The 20,205-nt window shown below is 39.5% G+C and overlaps 1 protein-coding gene across 1 annotated transcript in view; it reads left to right on the plus strand.

Annotated features, from left to right (window-relative positions):
• CCDC18 (coiled-coil domain containing 18) overlaps positions 1–20,205 on the plus strand; it is an 89,678-nt gene that overhangs the window by 22,981 nt on the left and 46,492 nt on the right. Inside the window, 8 exon segments of the mRNA XM_044001670.1 lie at positions 2,752–2,873; positions 4,267–4,558; positions 7,107–7,231; positions 7,358–7,394; positions 7,396–7,519; positions 10,225–10,448; positions 12,728–12,838; positions 13,371–13,502. Coding sequence (XP_043857605.1) covers positions 2,752–2,873; positions 4,267–4,558; positions 7,107–7,231; positions 7,358–7,394; positions 7,396–7,519; positions 10,225–10,448; positions 12,728–12,838; positions 13,371–13,502 — 1,167 coding nt within the window.

The following is a 20,205-nucleotide window of genomic DNA, read 5'->3' on the forward strand; positions in this document are numbered from 1 at the left end:
AATTATCAAACAGTAGTAAGAGTTGAAGCAGAGTATTAATGAGCTCTACAGTGCAATTCAACAAACATTTATGAGGGCTCAAGTGTAAAGCACTATGCCTAAGCACAGAAGATACAAAGATTAAAAAATGATTTTTCTGGGGCAGCTAGGTGGCGTGGTGGATAGAGCACCAGCCCTGGATTCAGGAGGTCCTGAGTTCAAATCTGGCCTCAGACACTTAACACTTACTAGCGTGACCTTGGGCAAGTCACTTAACCCCAATTGCCTCACCAAAAAAAAAAAAAAAAGATTTTTCTGCCCTCATCTACTTCTGGGGAGATATGACAGGTACATAGAGAAGTGTAATTCAAAAGTAGGCTATAAAATGAAAGTAGGAAATGAAAGAAGCAGAGACTGTTCTAGGAAAATTTTTTTCTATTTTTAATTATTTTTTAAAGTATTTTAGAGTATTATTTTTTAGTTACATGTACAGATACTTTTCTTTCTATTTCTTCTTTTCTTTTCTTTTTGGGCAATTGGGATTAAGTGACTTGCCCAGGGTCACACAGCTAGTAAGTGTCAAGTGTCTGAGGCCACATTTGAACTCACGTCTTCCTGAATCCAGGGCCAGTGCTTTATTCACTGCACCACCTAACTGCCCCCTGTTTTTATAAGATTTCTAGTTCCAAATTTTTCTCCCTCCCTTCCTTCCTGCCCCCCCTTACCAAGATGGCAAGCAATTGATTATAGGTAATATGTACAATCACCATTAACATATTTCTGCATAGTCATGCTGTGAAAGAAGAATCAGAGCAAAAAAGGGAAAACCTCAAAAAACCCCTTAAAAGAGTAGAACGGTATGGTTCAATCTGCATTCAGAATCCACAGTTCTTTCTTCTCACGTGGAGAGCATTTTCCATCATGAGTCCTTTGGAATTATCTTGGATCATTGTATTGCTGAAAAGAGCCAAGTCTATCACAGTTGATCATCACGTAATGTTGTTGATCCCATATACAATGTTCTCCTGGTTCTGCTCATTTCACTGCGCATCAGTTCATGTAAGTCTTTCCCGTCTAGGAAGATTTTGAGGAAGGAAAGACACTTTAAGAGGAGTCCCAACAAAGTCTAGTAGGGAATTCTCTATAGTTAAAGGCTAAGAAGAAGATGAGGAACAAGGGCAGAAGCAGGATGGTACAGTGTTCAGGAGACACCAAAGAAGGAAAGCATTTCAAAGAGAGGGAAGGGTTAACGATGTCAAGTGCAGGGAAGTAAAAAAAACGGGGGATGTTCCTTTGAGTATGGGAGGGTTTGTTTCCTGCTTCCCTACAAATGTTCCCTTAGTGATAGGGAAGAAAGGATAGCATGTTAAGCCCTTACTCTCAGCAGTCATCATGTCTGCTTTCATGGAAGCTGGAGAACCATCTCTTAGGGGAATCGGCTGAAATCAGTGAATTTTCAGTCAATTTGCGAAGAGAGTTACAGATATAAGGCATCTGCTGTGAAGGGGAGGCCTGCCAGACTTCAGTGGTGAACCTTCGGCAGCAGTGGGGAAAAGTCAGAATGAGAACCCTGAATAGTAGAAGAAGAGTTACTATAAAAAGTGAGGAATCATGAGAGAGGATATGGGAAAAAGCTAGAAAGACAAACTACTTAATATTTTTTGGGAGGCAGGGTTAAGTGACTTACCCAAGGACCACAGCTAGTAAGTGTTTGAGCTCAAGTCCTCCTGACTCCAGGACTGGTGTTCTATCCACTGTGCCACTCAGCTGCCCCTGGACTACATTTTTTTTTTTGGTGAGGCAATTGGGCTTAAGTCACTTGCCCAGGGTCACACAGCTAGTAAATTGTTAAGTGTCTGAGGCCAGATCTGAACTCAGACCCTCCTGAATCCAGGGCCAGTGCTCTATCCACTGCACCACCTAGCTGCCCTGGACTACTTAATTTTTAATCTAGGATTTGAATTTGCCTGAATTGTAGAAACGGTATGGTTCAATCTGCATTCAGAATCCACAGTTCTTTATAACATTAGTTACCAATTATAGTATTAACTTCTTCACTGAATGTTGTCTTAAGTGGTTTGCCCACTGGAGCCCTATAAAAGCTAAGAACAATTGCCCTCAGGTTGGTCCCTGAATGACCATGCCTTCTTTCAGGTTTGCTTGGAAGGGATAAGCGCTGGCAAAGCCTCTCCTCTCTTCCATTTCTGTAAACTCTCTCCTCTATAAGCTCAGGGTTTTAGGGAAATGAAAAGGTACCTGCCTCAGGCAGCTAGGTGGCACAGTGGATAAAACACCAGCCCTGGATTCAGGAGGACCTGAGTTCAAAACCAGCCTCAGACATTTGACACTTACTAGCTGTGTGACCCTGGGCAAGTCACTTAACCCTCATTGCTCCCCCCCCCCCCCAAAAGAGACCCAAACAAACAAAAAACCCCAAAGTACCTGCCTGATCAGAAATGCTGGGGACTTCCATTTTAGTGGACGCTCAGAACACCCCAGGCCTCTTCAAAAGTCTTAGAACCAGGGGCACCTAGGTGGCGCAGTGGATAGAGCACCAGCCCTGGAGTCAGGAGGACTGAGTTCAAATGCAACCCTCAGATACTTGACACTTACTAGCTGTGATTGACCCTGGGCAAATCACTTAACCCCAATTGCCTCATCCAAAAAACAAAAACCAAAAAACCCCAAAAGTCTTAGAACCCAAGTTGTCACAGATCTTTAAAGCGTGCCACAATTTTAATGTTAGTGTTGTCATTTAACTTACAATTTCAGGTTCAAGCTGAAGAAGAGCTGTTAGAGAAAAATCTAGTAAACTGTGAAAAAGAAAATAAACGACTACAGGAAAAATGTGTTGTATATAGAGAGGACCTGGAATCCATGAAAGACAAACTAAGGTATGCTGTGAGCCTCCTATGGGCAATGGGGTTCTGTTGAGATGAAAAAAAAGAAAACCACAGTCCTCTGCAGGGAGTAAGGATGGCCTTAATTCATTAAAGACGGCAAATTTCCCAACAGCTTTGTAAGCATAAATAAAAAATTCCAGGGATTAAGATAGATGAAATACAGATGACATAATTTGTTAGAACAGAATAATAATATATAATAAGAAGAATTTAGGATTTTCTTTGTTATATATTCATAAAAAAGTAGGAGAAGAATTTTTGGACTTGCATTTTAACTGTTTCAGTATAGAGATGAATATTTTTATCGAAGTTGTGTCAAGTGACCAGCTTTCTAAATTATGTTTTGTATTTATTTCTTACCTAAAAACAAAACTTCCAGAACATCCAAATAATACCACCAAGGAATTTAGGCTTAATAACAGTTTTTCCCTCTACCTCTAGCTACCAAAAGCTGGTAAAACAACAAAAATGGGACATTCATATAGATTAGCTAGTGAAAGAAAGTTTGAAATTGTAGTGGTTTGTTTCATATAGTCACATCTACATTTTTCTTTAGTATAAATACTTGTATGCTTATTAAGTGATTTTATTTCATTTCAGATGCTAGCTTGATGTTTTGATTCACAGGGTTTTTTGCAAATCTTTGTGTCTCTTATTATAGGATTGGTGTAATAATTTAAAGTGAAAATAATTTGTGTTGTTTGACAAACTATTAGAATTCAAGGAATAGATTGATAAACATACAAAAGATGCTTTCTTTAAAATTACATTTTGTTTATTATGTAGCAATAAAATTTGCATCTAATGCTAATTGTCTTAGTATCAGATTTATCTGTTTGCTATTCCTTATAAATTATAGAAATTTTAAACATTCACCCCCTCATTGAATCAAATTCCTTAATAATCAGTTGAAGATTATCTGCTTTAGGAAGTATTTTATAGTTGAGAACAGTAATCTGTAGTTCTCCCTTCAAGTTCTTTTGATTCTTAGAAAAGGAAATTAAAGTATCCTTTGTGTTGTGAGAAGTGTGTTAACTTTCCTGGCCTGCACTTTTTTTTTTGGTGAGGCAATTGGGGTTAAGTGACTTGCCCAGGGTCACACAGCTAGTAAGTGTCAAGTGTCTGAGGTCACATTTGAACTCAGGTCCTCCTTGACTCCAGGGCAGTTATCTATGCACTGCACCACCTAGCTGTCCCCTGGCCTGCACTTTAAAATAAGAACAAAAAGATCATTTAAAAAAAAGATGTTAAATTATTTCAATTATATTATTTTATTTTAAAATGTTTTTATTTTAATAAGTTAAAGATGGTACTAAATATTGCTATTGAAAAAGAGAACATCCTTATTTTCAGTTCTTTTTTCTTGTTTTTTTTTTCTTCATAGGCAATTAAAGGATGAAAATAATGATGGAAAAGAAAGAATAAGGAGTATGATTTTGAAAAACTCTGAGATCATGTCACAACTAACTGAGTCTAAACAAAACATACTAAAGCTAGAGAGTGAGTTAGAAGACAAAGAAGAAATTCTTAGAGAAAAACTTGCTCTAGTGAATGAAAACAGAGAATTAAAAGTTCTTATTACAAAGCAGAATGAGCGACTGAATTTGTGTCAGAGAGAAATTGAAGATTCAAGGCAAGAACTAAATAGTTTGGAAACAATTATTTCCCAGTTGCCAGTAAGTGTGTTTGTTTTTGTTTGTTTATTGATGAGGCAGTTGGGGTTAAGTGACTTGCCCAGGGTCACACAGCTAGTAAGTGTTAAGTGTCTGAGGCTGGATTTGAACTCAGTTCCTCCTGAATCCAGGGCCGGTGCTCTATCCACTGCGCCACCTAGCTGCCCCTAGTAAGTGTGTTTGAAAATACAACATATGCCCATCTTGTTATTTGTGTACTAGAAAAAGAAAATTCTCCTCAGGTGCTTTATCAGAAACTGTCCTATTGTGGTTGCTTTACTTGGTTAATATTCTGCTGATTCACTTTCTAGCCTGTTCCCATCCAGTGTTTTTCCTTATAACCTCTCTTGAATCAAATGTCTACTTTCTGTCCCTTAGCTATCTACTCACCTTTCTTTCCATCATAAAGCAAGTGCTGTATCTTATCTTTCTCATGTCACAGCATTTCAGTTGGTTTCATCGCACCTCTATACCCATCTTCTCACTTTGGGGTTGTTTAGGTAGTTCGTGTATGAAAGGATTATCAGGAGGCTACAAGTGAATGGTGGTTTGTGATTATTTCTTCTCCTCTCTGATGGTCTCAGTAAAGTCACTTTTCTAAATACATGTTCTATAAAGTACAGGGGTCCAATAACTTGTTTTTAAAATACTCAATAACTGAATATCAGTATAGTTGGTTTCCCTTAAAATGCCACATAATTGCATGCCTTTTAAAGCATTACCCTGGGGAGGCAGTAAGGGCCACCTGACTGCCAAAGCCCATGACACAGAAGAGGCGAAGAACCACTAGTCACAGAATTTTAGAGCTGGAAGGCATCCTCGAGATAATGATTTTCCTATTATAATAAAGATGCAGGGAGGTAAAGTTACACAGGTAACTGGTAGCAGAACTAGGCATGCTGGCACTTGCCTGTCATCCCAACTACCCTGGAGGCTCAGACTGGTGCACCCCTGGAACCGGGGTGTTCTGAACTGCGGGGGGGAAGGCCAACTGTGAGTCGGTAGGACATGGAGCAGATCTGGGCTTCCATGCCCATCAGTGTGGAATTGTTAGTAGCACTGGCACTTCTCACCTAGGAGGGATGGAGAGACCCAGTCGTAAAAAAGAAAAAAAGAAAAGAAAAAGACAGGTGTAGTACAAAGAGTCCTAGACTTTGAGTCATTAGACAAAGGTCCTGGCTCTGCCACCTATTAACTTTGTTACTTTGGGCAAGTCACTGAACCTCTTTGACCCCGTGTGTTGGCCTTTCTTGTGTCCTAGCAGTTAGTATAGTGCTTAGCAATGATAAATGCTAGTTGATTAACTAGTCAACTATTTCCTTATTTGGAAAATGAAGTAAAATTCCTGGAATGAACATATAAGAAAGCACTTTATGAGCTGTATTACATGACTAAATAGCATTATTATTAAAAATACAAGGTAAGGCAAATATTTTTTGGGGGGGAGCGGGGCAATGAGGGTTGTGACTTGCCCAGGGTCATATAGCTAGTAGGTGTCACATGTCTGATGTCAGATTTGAACTCAGGTCCTCCTGAATCCAGGGCCGGTGCTTCTACTGTGCCACCTAGCTGCTCCTGAAAATAATATTTTAAAGCCACAATTCTGAATCTTAACATTTTTTTAGATCCCTATCACAGATTTTGTAAAATCAAAAGGAACCCTTGAAATCCAGCCCCTACTTAAAACACACATCGCCTTCTGCAAGTGGATTGTAGCCTTCTCTGGGACATCTCCACCAATAGGAAAGTCATGACCTCCTGAGGCATTGCATAACTCTTCTCATTAAGAAGCTCTTCCTTGTGGTGTTGAGCCAAAACCTGTCTCCCTTTAATTTCTACCTATTAGTCTAAATTCTGTCCTTTGGTACCAGAGTAAATCTAATCCTTTTTCCACATGACAGTCCTTTATTTGAAGACTGATCTTCAAGAAGCCTTAGGTCTCTTTTTCTCCAGGCAAAATATTTTTAGCTCCTCTAGGTTATATCACGTAATTTAAAATTATTTCACTATGCTGGTGAGCCTTCTTTGGGCTTGTCACTCTCTGCCCTAAAATGTGGCACTCAGCACTAAACATAGACCAGGGCAGAGTGCAAGAGACTATCTCAGTGCCCAAGTTCTGGACCTAGTAGTTTTAAGCTTTATTTTATTTTATTTTGGGGGGTAGGCAATAAGGGTTAAGTGACTTGCCCAGGGTCACACAGCTAGTAAGTGTCAAGTGTTTGAGGCTGATTTGAACTCAGGTCCTCCTGAATCCAGGGCCGGTGCTTTATCCACTGTGTCCCCTAGCTGCCCCTGGACCTAGTAATTTTATTCATGGAGCCTATAATCATGATAGATTTTTTTTGGCTGCCATATTATTGATTGAACTTCTTATCCCCCGCCCCCAAATTGTTAGGTCTTTTTTCAAATGATTTGTGTAGCTACAACTGTCATTCTGAACTTTCAGTGTGTTCTTTTTGAAAAACACATACATATACATGTACATATATGTGTAAGTGTATTTACATACATACATATATAAGCTTAACCATGTTTGTTTTTAAACTTACAGTTTAACAGAGAAATGTTTAATTCTAAAACATGTATCTGTAAGCATCAAGTTGAAAAGTTCTCAACCAAAGAAGATCTGTGTGCTTCTTGCTGTGAGCTAAATAAATCAGTGATCTCGAACCTCAGGTATAGTGTTTAAGATCCTGGAATGAGGGCAAGCAATAAAATGCCTTTTATTATTGGCAATGATATAATATTTTCTATAAACGTATTTTTCCTCAAACCTTTTACATTCCTTTCTTTTGTTGCCAGGATTAAGCTTGCAATGAAAGAGGCAGAAATCAATACCACTTCAAACAAACCTAAACTGCCAGTCAGTTTTTGGTCATGTTTTCAGTGATAATGAGATACAGGAAGATGGCCAATTGAGTGGCTTAGAAACAGAACCTGTAAAATTAAGTGGAAATCAAGCAAAGTATGCAAAGTTATCATTTTCTATCAATAAGAAACTATTAATTTCTGTGTGGTTTCTTTGGGGAAGCAATGTATCTTATGATCTGTTGTGTTATAGACTTATTAGTTAATGCCAATGGGGTAACAACATTCTTTTTTCTCATTTTCTTCAATAGATAATATAAGGTATAATTGTTTGCTCTTGCTATGACCTAAAGATCTTTGTATTCATTTCAACCCTACATCTATTGTCCTATGATTTGGGTGGCTTTACAACTTAGGTCTTTCTTAGTCACTATAGGTGCCTGTTTACCTATGGTAAAATCTTGGTTATTTTGACTACAGCCTTGGAGAAGGGAAATCTTTCATTCTCTGGAGTGGATCTGGATCCAGAAGCAGCCACTGAAAATAATTTTAAAAGAGTAATCTCTTGTTGGCTGTAAAGAAGCAGACCTTGATTGTCCACCAACAGACAATTGAGTTGTGAAGAAGGAAAGGCCCAATGCATTGCAGTAGACCTGCTCCCTACCTGGATATGCTACCCAGAATGAACCATTGACTGCATTTGTGTGAATGGCATCCTTTTCACCAGAAAGTTGAGGAGCCTAGAAGCTGTAACACTCTTGGAAAAGGAAAGAGAAGGAAGGGTGCAAGCTGCTACCACTGGCAGCACAAACGGAGCATCATTGGTGGCACTTAGACTGTAGTCAGTCAGTAAGCATTTATTAAGTGACTTCTGTGTGTCAGGCACTGTGCTAAGTGCCCCATCGGGCTGGGAGCTCCTTGAGAACAGGGTCTGATGGGGAAACAACATGTAAACCTCTATAGACAGACACTCTGTATACAGGAGAAATTGGAGATCATCTCAGGGGGAAGACACTGACGTTAAGGGCGCTCAGGAAAAGCTTCCTGTAGGAGATGGGAAGCCAGGAAGCAGAGACAAGAAGAGGGCTCCAGGCACGGGGACCAGTGAGAATGCTTGAGAGCTAAGGACAGTGTTTTGTGTGAGGAGCAGCAAAGAGATCAATGTTGCAAAGTGTGAGGGGATCGGGGAGAAGGGTGTGAGAGACTGTAAAGGTGGGAGGGCCAGGCTGCCGAGAGCTCCGAATATCAAACAGAGGACTTTATGTTTGATCCTGGACATTATAGAGAAGCACTGGAGCTTACTGAGTAGGAGTGGGGTGACATGGTCAGATATGTGCTTTAGAAAAACCACTTGGGCATTTGGATGGAGGACAGACTGGAATGGGGACAGACTTGTGGCAGGCGGACCCGGCAGCAGGCTATTGCAGTAGCCCAGGTGTCAGGTGATAAGGGTCTCACCAGGTGGTGGCAATATCAGAGGAGAGAAGAGGGTGAAGACAGGAAGGTAAAATTGATAGGTCTTGGCAACAGATTGGATTTGGGGAGGTAAGAGAAAGTAAGTAGTCCAGGATTACACCTGCATTGTGAGTGGGCACACTTTCCCTCAACAGTAATAGAGAAGTTTGTAACGGGGAAAGGATTGGGAAGAGGATCCATTTGGGGACATGTTGAGGTTAAGATGTCTACAGGACGTCCAGTTTGGGATATCTAATAGGCAGTTGGAGATACAGAGCTAGAGGTTAAGAGAGAAGTTAGAGCTGGACTAACTTCTGAGACCTGAAGTAGATCTATCAATCATCAGCATAGAGATGATTATTGGAACAAAGGGAGCTGATGAAATTACCCAATGACGTAGTATAGAGAGAGATGAGAAGAGAGCATAGGACGGAGCCCTGTGAGACATCCACAGGTAGATGGCATGACCTAGATCTTAGCTTCTTAAACTGTGGGTCGAGACCCCATACGGGGTTGCGTAACTGAATGTGATGGTCTTGAAAAATTTGGCAATGGTAAAAGGTTGTGTTTATCTATTTTATACACCTATATGCCTGGGGTGACTTAAAAATTTCTCTGGAGAAAAGGGGTTGCAAGTGGAAAAAGTTTAAGAAGTTCTGATCTAGATGAAGATGTAGCCAAAGAGACTTAGGAGGGATCAGATAGGTAAGAGGGAGAACCAGGAGAGATGGTATCATAACTTAGGAAGAGAATATCAAGGAAAACAGTGATTGACAGTGTCAGTCTGCAAAGGTAAAGATGGATGAGAATTTTTAAAAAGGCTATTACATTTGGCAATTAAAAGGTTATTGGTGGGCAGCTAGATGGCACAGTGGATAGAGCACCAGCCCTGGAGTCAGGAGTACCTGAGTTCAAATCCGGCCTCAGACACTTAACACTTACTAGCTGTGTGACCCTGGGCAAGTCACTTAACCCCAATTGCCTCACTAAAAATAAAAAAAGAAAATGAGGGACAAACAACAGAACTTTATAGTACAACATGTGTCTTCAACATATCTAAGTGAAATTTGCTATTTACTAAAGCCAAAGAAGTTGCATTTCATTCAGCATATCCTTATTGACAAGATGTGTATAAGTACCATTTAAAATGTTTATATTTTTAAGTTTCATTAAAGGGTCATTCCTTTAATATTTGGATGAAATAACTATCCTCAACAACCCATTCCTGGGATTTTAATGGCTGTAGCTTTCATAATGGATTCCACCTTTTATTCAGTTTTTTTTGCTTGAGTATAGAAATTTTTTTGTGACATCTGTCTGAACTATTTGCCCAAGTCTGTTTATGCTTTGTGAATAACAATTTTAATATTAGACAGTAAATATAAATTATATTTTTGGTTTCTTAGCAGACCATATCCAATGCCAAAGGCTGCATACTGCAAGCAAGCATTTTGAGAGAGAAAAGCAAAGACTTGCTGCTGGCATAGAAGAGTTACGTGCTAAGTTGGCAAAAACAGAAGCTGAGAATTCTGAATTAAAGAATGACATGGCTCACAAGACCAACCAATTTCGGGCAATACAAGAAGAATTGTTGGAGAAAGTCACCAACTCTAGTAAAATGGAGTCTGAAGTAAGTGAATTTCATCAGTAAATTTAACTCTAATGCAGAAGAAATATAGGAGAGGTGTCTTTGTGTATTAAATTTGGCCTTGATCCTAAAAGTTATACTTTATAGTGGTTAAAAGATGTTATAATGTTGATGTAAATAATACTAATCTTATATTATACTTAAAATGAAATTTCACATTATGATTTCTACTCAATTTTCTTTGAAACAATAGAAGCAGTAACTTATAGATAGGTCCTTACCCACAGTGGTTTTGTTTTTTTTTTTGGTGAGGCAGTTGGGGTTAAGTGACTTGCCCAGGGTCACACAGCTAGTAATTGTTAAGTGTCTGAGGCTAGATTTGAACTCAGGTCCTCCTGAATCCAGGGCTGGTGCTCTAACCACTGTGCCACCTAGCTGTCCCCAGTGTTTTTAATATAAATTATTTATTGTAAATATTTTTAAATGTTTCTCTAAGAGCAAAGGAGAGAGTAAAGAACTGGTATATTTGGAAGGAGAAAAGTGTGTGGTGGAGATTGAATCTTTAATATTCTTCAGCTATATAAAGGAAAATTATAAGCTATTAGAAGCTTTTTCCACTGAGGCAGGAACCTACTGCTTTTCTTTTGGTGTGTTATGCTTAGCAGCTGGGTGGTAGAGTGAATAGAGTATTAGGTTTGGAGTCAGGATGACTATTCAAATCCATTCTCAGACACTTATTAGCTGTATGACCCTGGACAAGTCACTTAACCTCTGTTTGTTTCAGTTTCATCATCTGTAAAAATGGGGATAATAGCACCTACCTCCCAGGATATATTTATGGATGTACACATACACATACACATACATATACATGCACATACACATACACTTACATATATACACATATATAGCTCCTTGATCCATCCATATATGTATATATTCATATGTGTATATATACACATATATATATATATATATACCATATGTGACATATATCTTATAAAGTGCTTATCACAGCACATAGTACATATTTAATAAATGCTTGTTTCCTTCCTTGCTTCCTTTAAACTAGGGGCTAATTATGGGAGCCATGCCTGGGTTAGAGTGGCTGGGGTTTTCTGTTTGTCTTGTTTTGTTTTTTCTTCAGTTCCCTTACTGGGACAAAGGGAAAGAAAGGCCTGTGGGGAATAGTGAATAGTGATAAAGGTTACTTACAAGTCAACTTAAGCAATCACATCTCCCTAACAAATTTCAGGCATTGAGATAGAAAACTTTCTTTGAGTTGATTTAGTTAAAGTCCTACCTGAACACAGGGAGATCAGTTAAATTACTTCCATTTTTCTTTTTTTTTCCTTTTTTTTTTTAGGTGAGGCAATTGGGGTTAAGTGACTTGCCCAGGGTCACACAGCTAGTAAGTGTTAAATTTCTGAGGCTGGCTTTGAACTCAGGTACTCCTGACTCCAGGGCCGGTGCTCTATCCACTGCACCACCTAGCTGCCCCAAAAGTCTGAATGCCATATTTTTTTTTTTTTGGCAGAGCAATGAGGGTTAAGTTACTTGCCCAGGGTCACACAGCTAGTATCAAGTGTCTAAGGCTGGATTTGAACTCAGGTCCTCCTGAATCCAGAGCTGGTGCTTTATCCACTGAGCCACCTAACTGCCCCATCATTTTTCTTACTCTATAATTGTTTTTGATTCCCATCCCTGTTGTTGTTTAGTGATCACTAATTTTAAAAATAACTTGTGATTACAGAGAATCCAAAACTACTTACAAAAGGTACCTATTGGGGCAGCTAGGGGGTGCAGTGGATAAAGCACTGGCCTTGGATTCAGGAGGACCTGAGTTCAAATCTAGCCTCAGACACTTGACACTTACTAGCTGTGTGACACTGGGCAAGTCACTTAACCCTCATTGCCCCGCCCCGCCCCCCAAAAGTACCTATTCACCATACATATTTGTCACTATACATTTGCTTATTCACAGATAGAAACTTTAAGTTGAAAAGAACTTTAGTGCAATCCCTTTTTTTTTTGTCAGAGAAAGGAATTGAAACCCAGAGATGTGAAATGCCTTGCTCAAAGTGACATAGCAGAGCTGAGAATTATTTAAATCTAGGTTCTTTTGACTTCATAGCCAAGGTTTTTCTACTATGCTACATTCAGATATTACATTCAGTAGTATGTGTGACAACATGGATGTGAGGGAAAAGGTCTTTTAAACTTTAGAATAAGAAAAATAACTGTCTTTCCTTGAAAAATAAATTTTATTTTCTGTTTGTCAACTACACTTATCGCAAAGTGTATATGAAATTTTTTTTCAGATGACAAAGAAATGTTCTCAGATTCTCACACTAGAGAAACAGCTGGAAGAAAAGACAATTGCTTATTCTTCCGTTGCTGCAAAAAATTCTGAACTGGAACAGGAACTTGTGGTAAAAATAACCTTTTAACTGAGAATACTTGTCTTTGTTCTTGTACTTTGTAACAGCATGTTTTAAGTGTTCTTAGTGCTTTGTAACAGCATGTTTTAAGTGTTAGCACTGTCACCAAAAATTCTACTACGTAGTTTAGATCATTTTGCATTTATTTCTCTTTTATTCACTTTCGAGTCTTAACAGAATACTTGGGCATACTATTATCTCCATATTTTCATGTTTCATTCCATTGTAATCATTGTAGCAGCTTTGCTCTATGTTCAACTCAGAGCTTTGGATTTTTTTTTTCATTTTTACAACTTATCTTCCATTTAAAAAATTTACATCCATTTAAAGTAAAGAATTTATTATGATAATTTCAAAGGCATTAAGTATTATTTTTAGGTAAAAACATTAACAAAAATCCTTTGGTTCTTGCTCTGCAAAGTTTAAGAAATTGTATACTTTCACACTGATTACATAATTAGTATGCTTTAGATAAAAAAATCTATCAGTCACTTTGCCTTAAGAGTATTATTATATTTTCTAGGAAAAGAATGAAAAGATACACAGTTTGGAATCAGATATAAACTCAAAACATGAGAAAATATCTTTAGCCTTTGAAAAGGCAAAGAAAATTCATTATGAACAGCACAAAGAAATGGAACATCAGATTGAACTAGTAAGAATTTTTTGCATTAAAAATAATTTCTACTTTACCTTTAATATTTTAAAATAATTTTAATAATTTCAAATTAAAGCTATTCAACAGACTAGCAGCATACTTAAGAACCTTTGATCAAAGTGAAGGAGAAAAGGGGGGGTGGAATGTTGATTCAAGTGAAGAGCTGTAGAGAATTAGAAGAGTGCCTAGCTGTTTAAAAGTAGACTAACCAGTATGGCCAGAAAAGAAACTGAAAAGGGATACCATTATAATTTTAGAAAACACTTTTCATTATTGCCAATGGGATTAAAAAGCAGCCTAGGAAATTATTATGACAAATGTTGGGATTAAAGCTGCCAGGTACTCTTCCTCTACGCAGCCTTGGAAAGTATGAATTTGGGGTACATTTGGATCAGGTCCTGTTTTCTTTTGGTCTGACTCGAAGTTTTTCCAAAGGGTTTGATGTTGTCTTGGACTGGTCCTCATATTGAGCATGTAGGGCCAGGTGAGACCAATTTTCATTAGATGCCATTCCCCAAATTTAGTAGCCAAGTACATTTTTTAGCTTTTCAGGAGGAAAAATGTTATGGGCCCAGAGCACCCCAGAAGTTCTCTGGGGCACATCAAAGAACTTTCTCCTTGAGAAACTAAACCAAAGGACAGACACACCTAAAGAGATAAGTGGAACCGGATCAGGACTGAGCTAGCTCCTGGACCATCACCCTTCATTCCAGTCTCCCCCACCCCTCCCCTGGGGAGATAAGATTAGATGTAGCTGCTGCCTTTGTGGCAGGAGGAGGAGAGAGATGGTTTGGGAGATCCGCAGCCACCCGTCACCCAATTCCCCCAGCCACCACCAGTGGGGGATGGTCCTCCCTCAATAGGGGAACTTTCCACAGTCAGATGATCACCCCCATCAGTCCTCTATAAAAGTACCTGCCTGTCTCCTGCTCAAGGAGATTGGTATCACACTCTGTGCCATGCCTTTTTCCCCATGAGAAGAAGTCCAAGGAATTCTTTCTTGGTTTCCCTTCCCCAGCTCCTAAATAAACTATTATCTTATTCTATTGGATTTGTGTGTAAGAGGGTGTAATTCTCTAAAGAGGAATTCCTAAGGACCCCTACCCCAAACTCCAACCTCTATCCCTATCCCAAACCCTCTACCCAACTTCCCCATAACAATAGTGATATGCTCAGAATATGGAGAACGGTTTTATAGAAAATTCTACTTCACATGTATGGTTTGGGGGAAGATAACTTGTGTCAAAGAATTGCTTTGCCTAGAAAGCACACTTTTATAAAGGGGGCATCGGCAAACATATGTTTTGGGTGCCGAGCTTCAGGGAGAATGTCACAGAGATTTTTGCCCAAATAACAATTGAGAAAATTGTGTATTGGTTTAGTCAGTAAAGAGCATTATACCACATGTGAAGTAAATCGTTCTATGACCACAGGTAGGGGATAAAAACTAGACTCGTAATTTCTCTAATTTGGTCCAGTAGCGTCAAACACCACCACCACCAGTATCATCGTCGTCGTCATCACCATCGGCATTTATATAGTGCTTACTTTGTGCCAGGCACTGTGCCAAGCACTACACTTATTATCTCATTTGATCCTCATGGCAGGTGACTAATGTATACATAAGGATCCTGCAGATCTCATATTGACTTAGTTTTAAAATGTAATATTATTTATGTTTTGTTGTGTTTTTATTTATTTTGTTAAATATTTCCCAATTCACATTTTAAGCTGGTTCAGGACCCCCTGTGGGGAGTGTTGTGGGCCTTTAAGGATTTGTAGGATTTTCACAGGCTGAGATGGGGAAATGCCATACAAAGCTCTGATGTAGAAAAGCATGGGTTGTAGACTAGTAATAGTGATCTAGTTTTACTGGAATTATGGGTAGGACTTTGTGATCATGTGGAATAAGGCTGTGAAAGGTAGGTTGGACTTATACTGTAGAGGGTATTGAATGCTAGGCTAAGGAAGTAAGAGTCTTACACCATAGGATCAGGAAAGGTTTCAAGGAGATGACACTTGATCTGAGCATTTGGGCTCATAAATCAAGAGCTGGAAAAGACCTTAGGGACGGTCTGGTCCAATCCTTCAGTTTTGAAGGCAGCTAGGATTCCAGGAGGTAGAGGTGAGAAAGCAGTGCATTTCAGGTATGAGGGTGGACTTGTACAAAGGTAGGCCATTTGGGATGGAATGTAGACTCTATGAAAGGAGGGAGCAATATGAAAGTTTGGGAAGGCGTAAGCCAGATTATGTAGAGTTTTAAATGCCAGGCCTAAGGAGACCATATTTTCTTCTCTAGGCAACAGGAAACCACTGAAGATTCTTGAACAGGAGTGATGGCTTAGTAATTTGGTTCTTTTGTGTAATATGGAAGAGAGAGAAGGAAGCAGGGAAACCAGCCCACTGACAAAGAGCTTACTGAAGTCATAGGGAGATCAAGGCCTGTACTAATGTAGTTACTGTGTTCTGGAGAGAAGGGAACTTGTCCTGTCTTGTAGTTGTTAAAACCAAGTTCCACCTTAAAGTCAGGGGCATGACAAAACACACAGATGGAGATGAGGAAAATGTTGTAATTTTTTTCTTTGTTAAGAGAGAAAATATGTGAATGCATCTGAGCACTGTCACCTCTATCTAGATCTTAAACTATACAAGTTAGAGGATTTTTGAGCAGAATTGGCTTCTCTTTCTCCTTCCTTTCTGGGATGTTGCAGAATTCTTTAGAGCCCTCAGCTCTCAGTTTCTGCCTTCAAGGGAGCTCTCTTTGTGTCAGCTTCTCTTTGACTCCCCAGATAATGTCAATGGTTGCTTGGCCTCTCTTTCTTAAAGATAAAATCACAATTTCTTTGCTGACTGCCTACTGGTTACTAGCTGTGGGGAACCTTTCTGATGCCTTGACAGTATCAGGTCTCCACACTTGGATGTGGTAGTTTATCTCAACATCCCAAACCAACCCAGAACATCCCCATGATTCTTTTGGTTGGCCAGGAATATATCTTCATCTAAAGCTTTGGTGTTCTATAATTAACTGTCTTCTATAGAGTTGTTGCACCTCAGGTCCCATATAGAATCAGTTTTTAGATTAGATGAGATATATCAATAATAATTGTTTGTTCAGTGAGTTCTGCATCATCTAGAATAATAGACCATTGCACTTAGGAGACTTTATTTCTGTATAAGTTTACCTTTCTCCTATGTATTAAGAACTCCTTGGCAATATTGTATGTTTTTGGAGGAAAATATAATGCTGTTTCTGGAGATAAGTCTGTCGTAAGATTGTACTGTTATTAAAAGGAAGTACTTTTAATGGAATTCTGCTGTATGAAAGAGACGTGTCACTCTGAGACTGGGGTGTTAAGGGAAGACTAGTGGCTCTGGAGTGAGGGCTGCTGAGCCCTTTTTCAGACTGCTTTCCACCTTTCTACCTTTGGTGTCTGCTTTCACCCGTAGACCCAAGAAGTTGTAGCATGTGAAGTGGCCACACCCTGGTAAAACCATCTTGGCAGACAGGCTAAACCAGGTTGAGGGTAACCAACAGGTCTCAAACCTGTTGGTGAGTTGGGGACATGTCTGCCCTAATCATGTGAAGACTTCCCCAGTGGAATAGGCAGATGTGATAAATTTGTTCAACCGGCCATGAAGGCAGCAGAAGCAGGCACTGTGGTTAGACATCAAAGACACCACAGTCACCCACTGCGTCCTGAGCCATCGCCAGTCGTCTTGACTGTTGTCTTGCCACCACTGCACTTCAATGACTGGAAGAGACACGGAGGCTGAAGAATATCCAATTCTGCTACACTCAACCCTAATTTATGTTTAAGTCAAAAGATATCACCCATACCACTTTACCATTTTTACCTACCTCATGGTCCTGTGACAACAGGCCCATGGCAAAGCAGCAGATGCAAATACGCTGAGAGCTGTAGTCACAACCCTGCACACAGGCAACCGAGGGCATAGGGGGGCATCTTCTCAATTCACTGAAGCAGCAGAGGAACTCGGCAGCCCCTGGGCATCTGCATCTTTTAAGGTACCCACTGCTCACCACATGGCATGGCTGGAAAAGGTGCTCCCCAAATTGTTTGCTTCCCCTAACCTAACCCTGGCCTGGCAAATGAAGGCAAGTTTACTGAAGTCGGATCTGGATACACATTTTCCTGGAGTAGCTTCAGTGAAGGGGAGCACCATGAAATTGGCATAGGTTTCACAATCAAATCTAATCTAATCAATAAGTTTTATGTCTCCCCAAAGCAGTGAACAGCAGGCTCATGATAATGTGATTGCCACTTGTAGGAAAATGCCACACCACTGTCATCAGTGCATACGTTCCCAGCATGATGAACCCTGATGAGGTCAAAGAAAAATGTTAAGATGTGGAGACCCTCCTCATCAGTGTGCCAAAAGAGGACAAGCTTATAATTCTGGGTGACTTTAATGCCGGAGTAGGCTCAGATTACCAGACATGGCAGGGAGTCCTTGGGTGGAATGGAGTTAGAAACAGCAGCAACAACAGTCACTTACTACTGAAGACTCATACATCCTGTGACCTCCTCATTACCAACCCTATCTTCTGTTTTCTTACCCCCAATAAAACTTGGTGGATGCACCCTCATAGCAAACATTGCCATTTAATAGACGCTGTCATTGTACAGAGAGACAGATGGGATGTGAGAGTGAAGAAGGCAATGTGTGGTGCTCAGTGCTGGATTAATAATAGATACCCTCTCCAAGCTAAATAGTCACATTCAACAAAAGCAAAACCCCCAAGGCTAGCCAGCTACCAGAAAACTTAATGTCGACAGGTTAGGGTGACTTCTCAGAGTATGCTAACTTGGAGGGAAAGCTGGAGCAGAAAAGGAGTGGACAGCTTTCAGAGATTTGGTGGACAGCACTGAGTTTGTTCATCTGGGCCAGAGTGCTCACAAACATCAGAATTGGTTTGATGAAAATGATGGGGAAATATAGAATTTACAAGATGAAAAACAAGAACTCAACAGGGTTTACCAGCAGGATAGTTCATCTGTCTCTAAGAAGTTAGTGGTAGCTTCATCAAAAGTAAAATGTAAGCAAAGCTTAGAGAGATGCAGGATTCTTGGCTTAATAAGGAGATAGATGAAATTCAGTTTTTTTGTTTTTTTTTGGTTTTTTTTGTTTTTGTTTTTGTTTTTTTGCAGGGCAATAAGGGTTAAGTGGCTTGCCCAAGGTTACACAGCTAGTAAGTGTCAAGTGTCTGAGACTGGATTTGAACTCAGGTTCTCCTGAATCCAGGGCTGGTGCTTTATCCACTGCGCCACCTAGCTGCCCCTATTTGAATTGTCTTAGAAGATTTTGAAGATCACCTGACAGGATAAGGTACTGAACACTGAGGTTCTTTCTAAAGCTGAACTGCTAAGCATTCAAACCCTACTGCAGAGAGTACAAGTTCATGGGCTAGCCACATTGTTTGAATGCCAAATGTACATTTGCCTAAAAGACTATTTTATGAAGAACTTACATAAGGCAAGTGCTCACATGGAAGTCAGAAGATACGAGGATACTTCCAAGTTCTCTCTGTTGTGAAACATGAGATACACTGCCACAGGATCTCCCAGCATGGTGTTCCTGCATCAGAGAAAGCACTGTACTCTATAAGCAAAGCAGAATTGCAGTTGTTCAAAAGAAAAGTGAAATGCATAAATTTTGAGACATTACCATTCCAAATGTTCATACAGATTATTTGTGCCTAACTTGTGTTAAAGCCTTCTGAGTTTGTATTGACCTGATCAGCCACAGTTGGACACACTGTACAGTGACCCCAGCATAGTGATGTCATTTTGGTCTTCTTCAAGTACAAAGGACAACAACCAACATACTCTTTAAAAATATATATTTCTTGATGCCTTTTAGCTTGCATCATTATTAATTCTTAATATCACATGATCATAACTTTTTGACCTCTCCCCATCACAGTGATCCTTCTTATAACCGAGAGAGAGAGAGAGAGAGAGAGAGAGAGAGAAAGAGAGAGAGAGAGAGAGAGAGAAAGAAGAAAGAAAAAAAAGAAAAGAAAAACAATCAAAACCAGCTTATACTGACCAGGATCCTATGTTTGACTGTGTAAATAACATTCCACACTTATAGTCTCCTTCCTCTTCAGTGGAAGATGGGAAGGAACATTTTCTTATCTATTCTCCAGAGCCAAGCTTGCTCCTATTACATAATATTTTTGTTGTTGCTCTATTGTTGTTCTCAGTTATTTTGTAGATACAAATGAAAGAGTAGAGGTGATCATTATTCACACTAAAACTTAGTTGCAAAGAACTGGTGAATCCTTTGCTTCCTTTGGGAACCACCTCATCATTGGCCATTTATGCAGCTCCCCATAAGGAAGCATATCTAGGTTTTTAGTGTGCTGGTGTTTCTATTAATTTAACACAAATATATTTCTGGGAATTATAGAATAGATATATGTTTTAGGGATATTCTCCAAATCATCAAACATTTTATATAAAATATGTTCTATACTAGGTAATATAACCTAACTTCTTAATAGAAATAGAATTTGCGGGGCAGCTAGATGGTGCAGTGGATAGAACACTGGCCCTGGAGTCAGGGGTACCTGAGTTCAAATCGGGCCTCGGACACTTAACACTTACTAGCTGTGTGACCCTGGGCAAGTCACTTAACCCCAATTGCCTCACTAAAAAAAAAAAAAAAAGAAATA

This window comes from Dromiciops gliroides, chromosome 4, assembly GCF_019393635.1.
Source record: "Dromiciops gliroides isolate mDroGli1 chromosome 4, mDroGli1.pri, whole genome shotgun sequence".
Classification (NCBI taxonomy): Eukaryota; Metazoa; Chordata; class Mammalia; order Microbiotheria; family Microbiotheriidae; genus Dromiciops; species Dromiciops gliroides.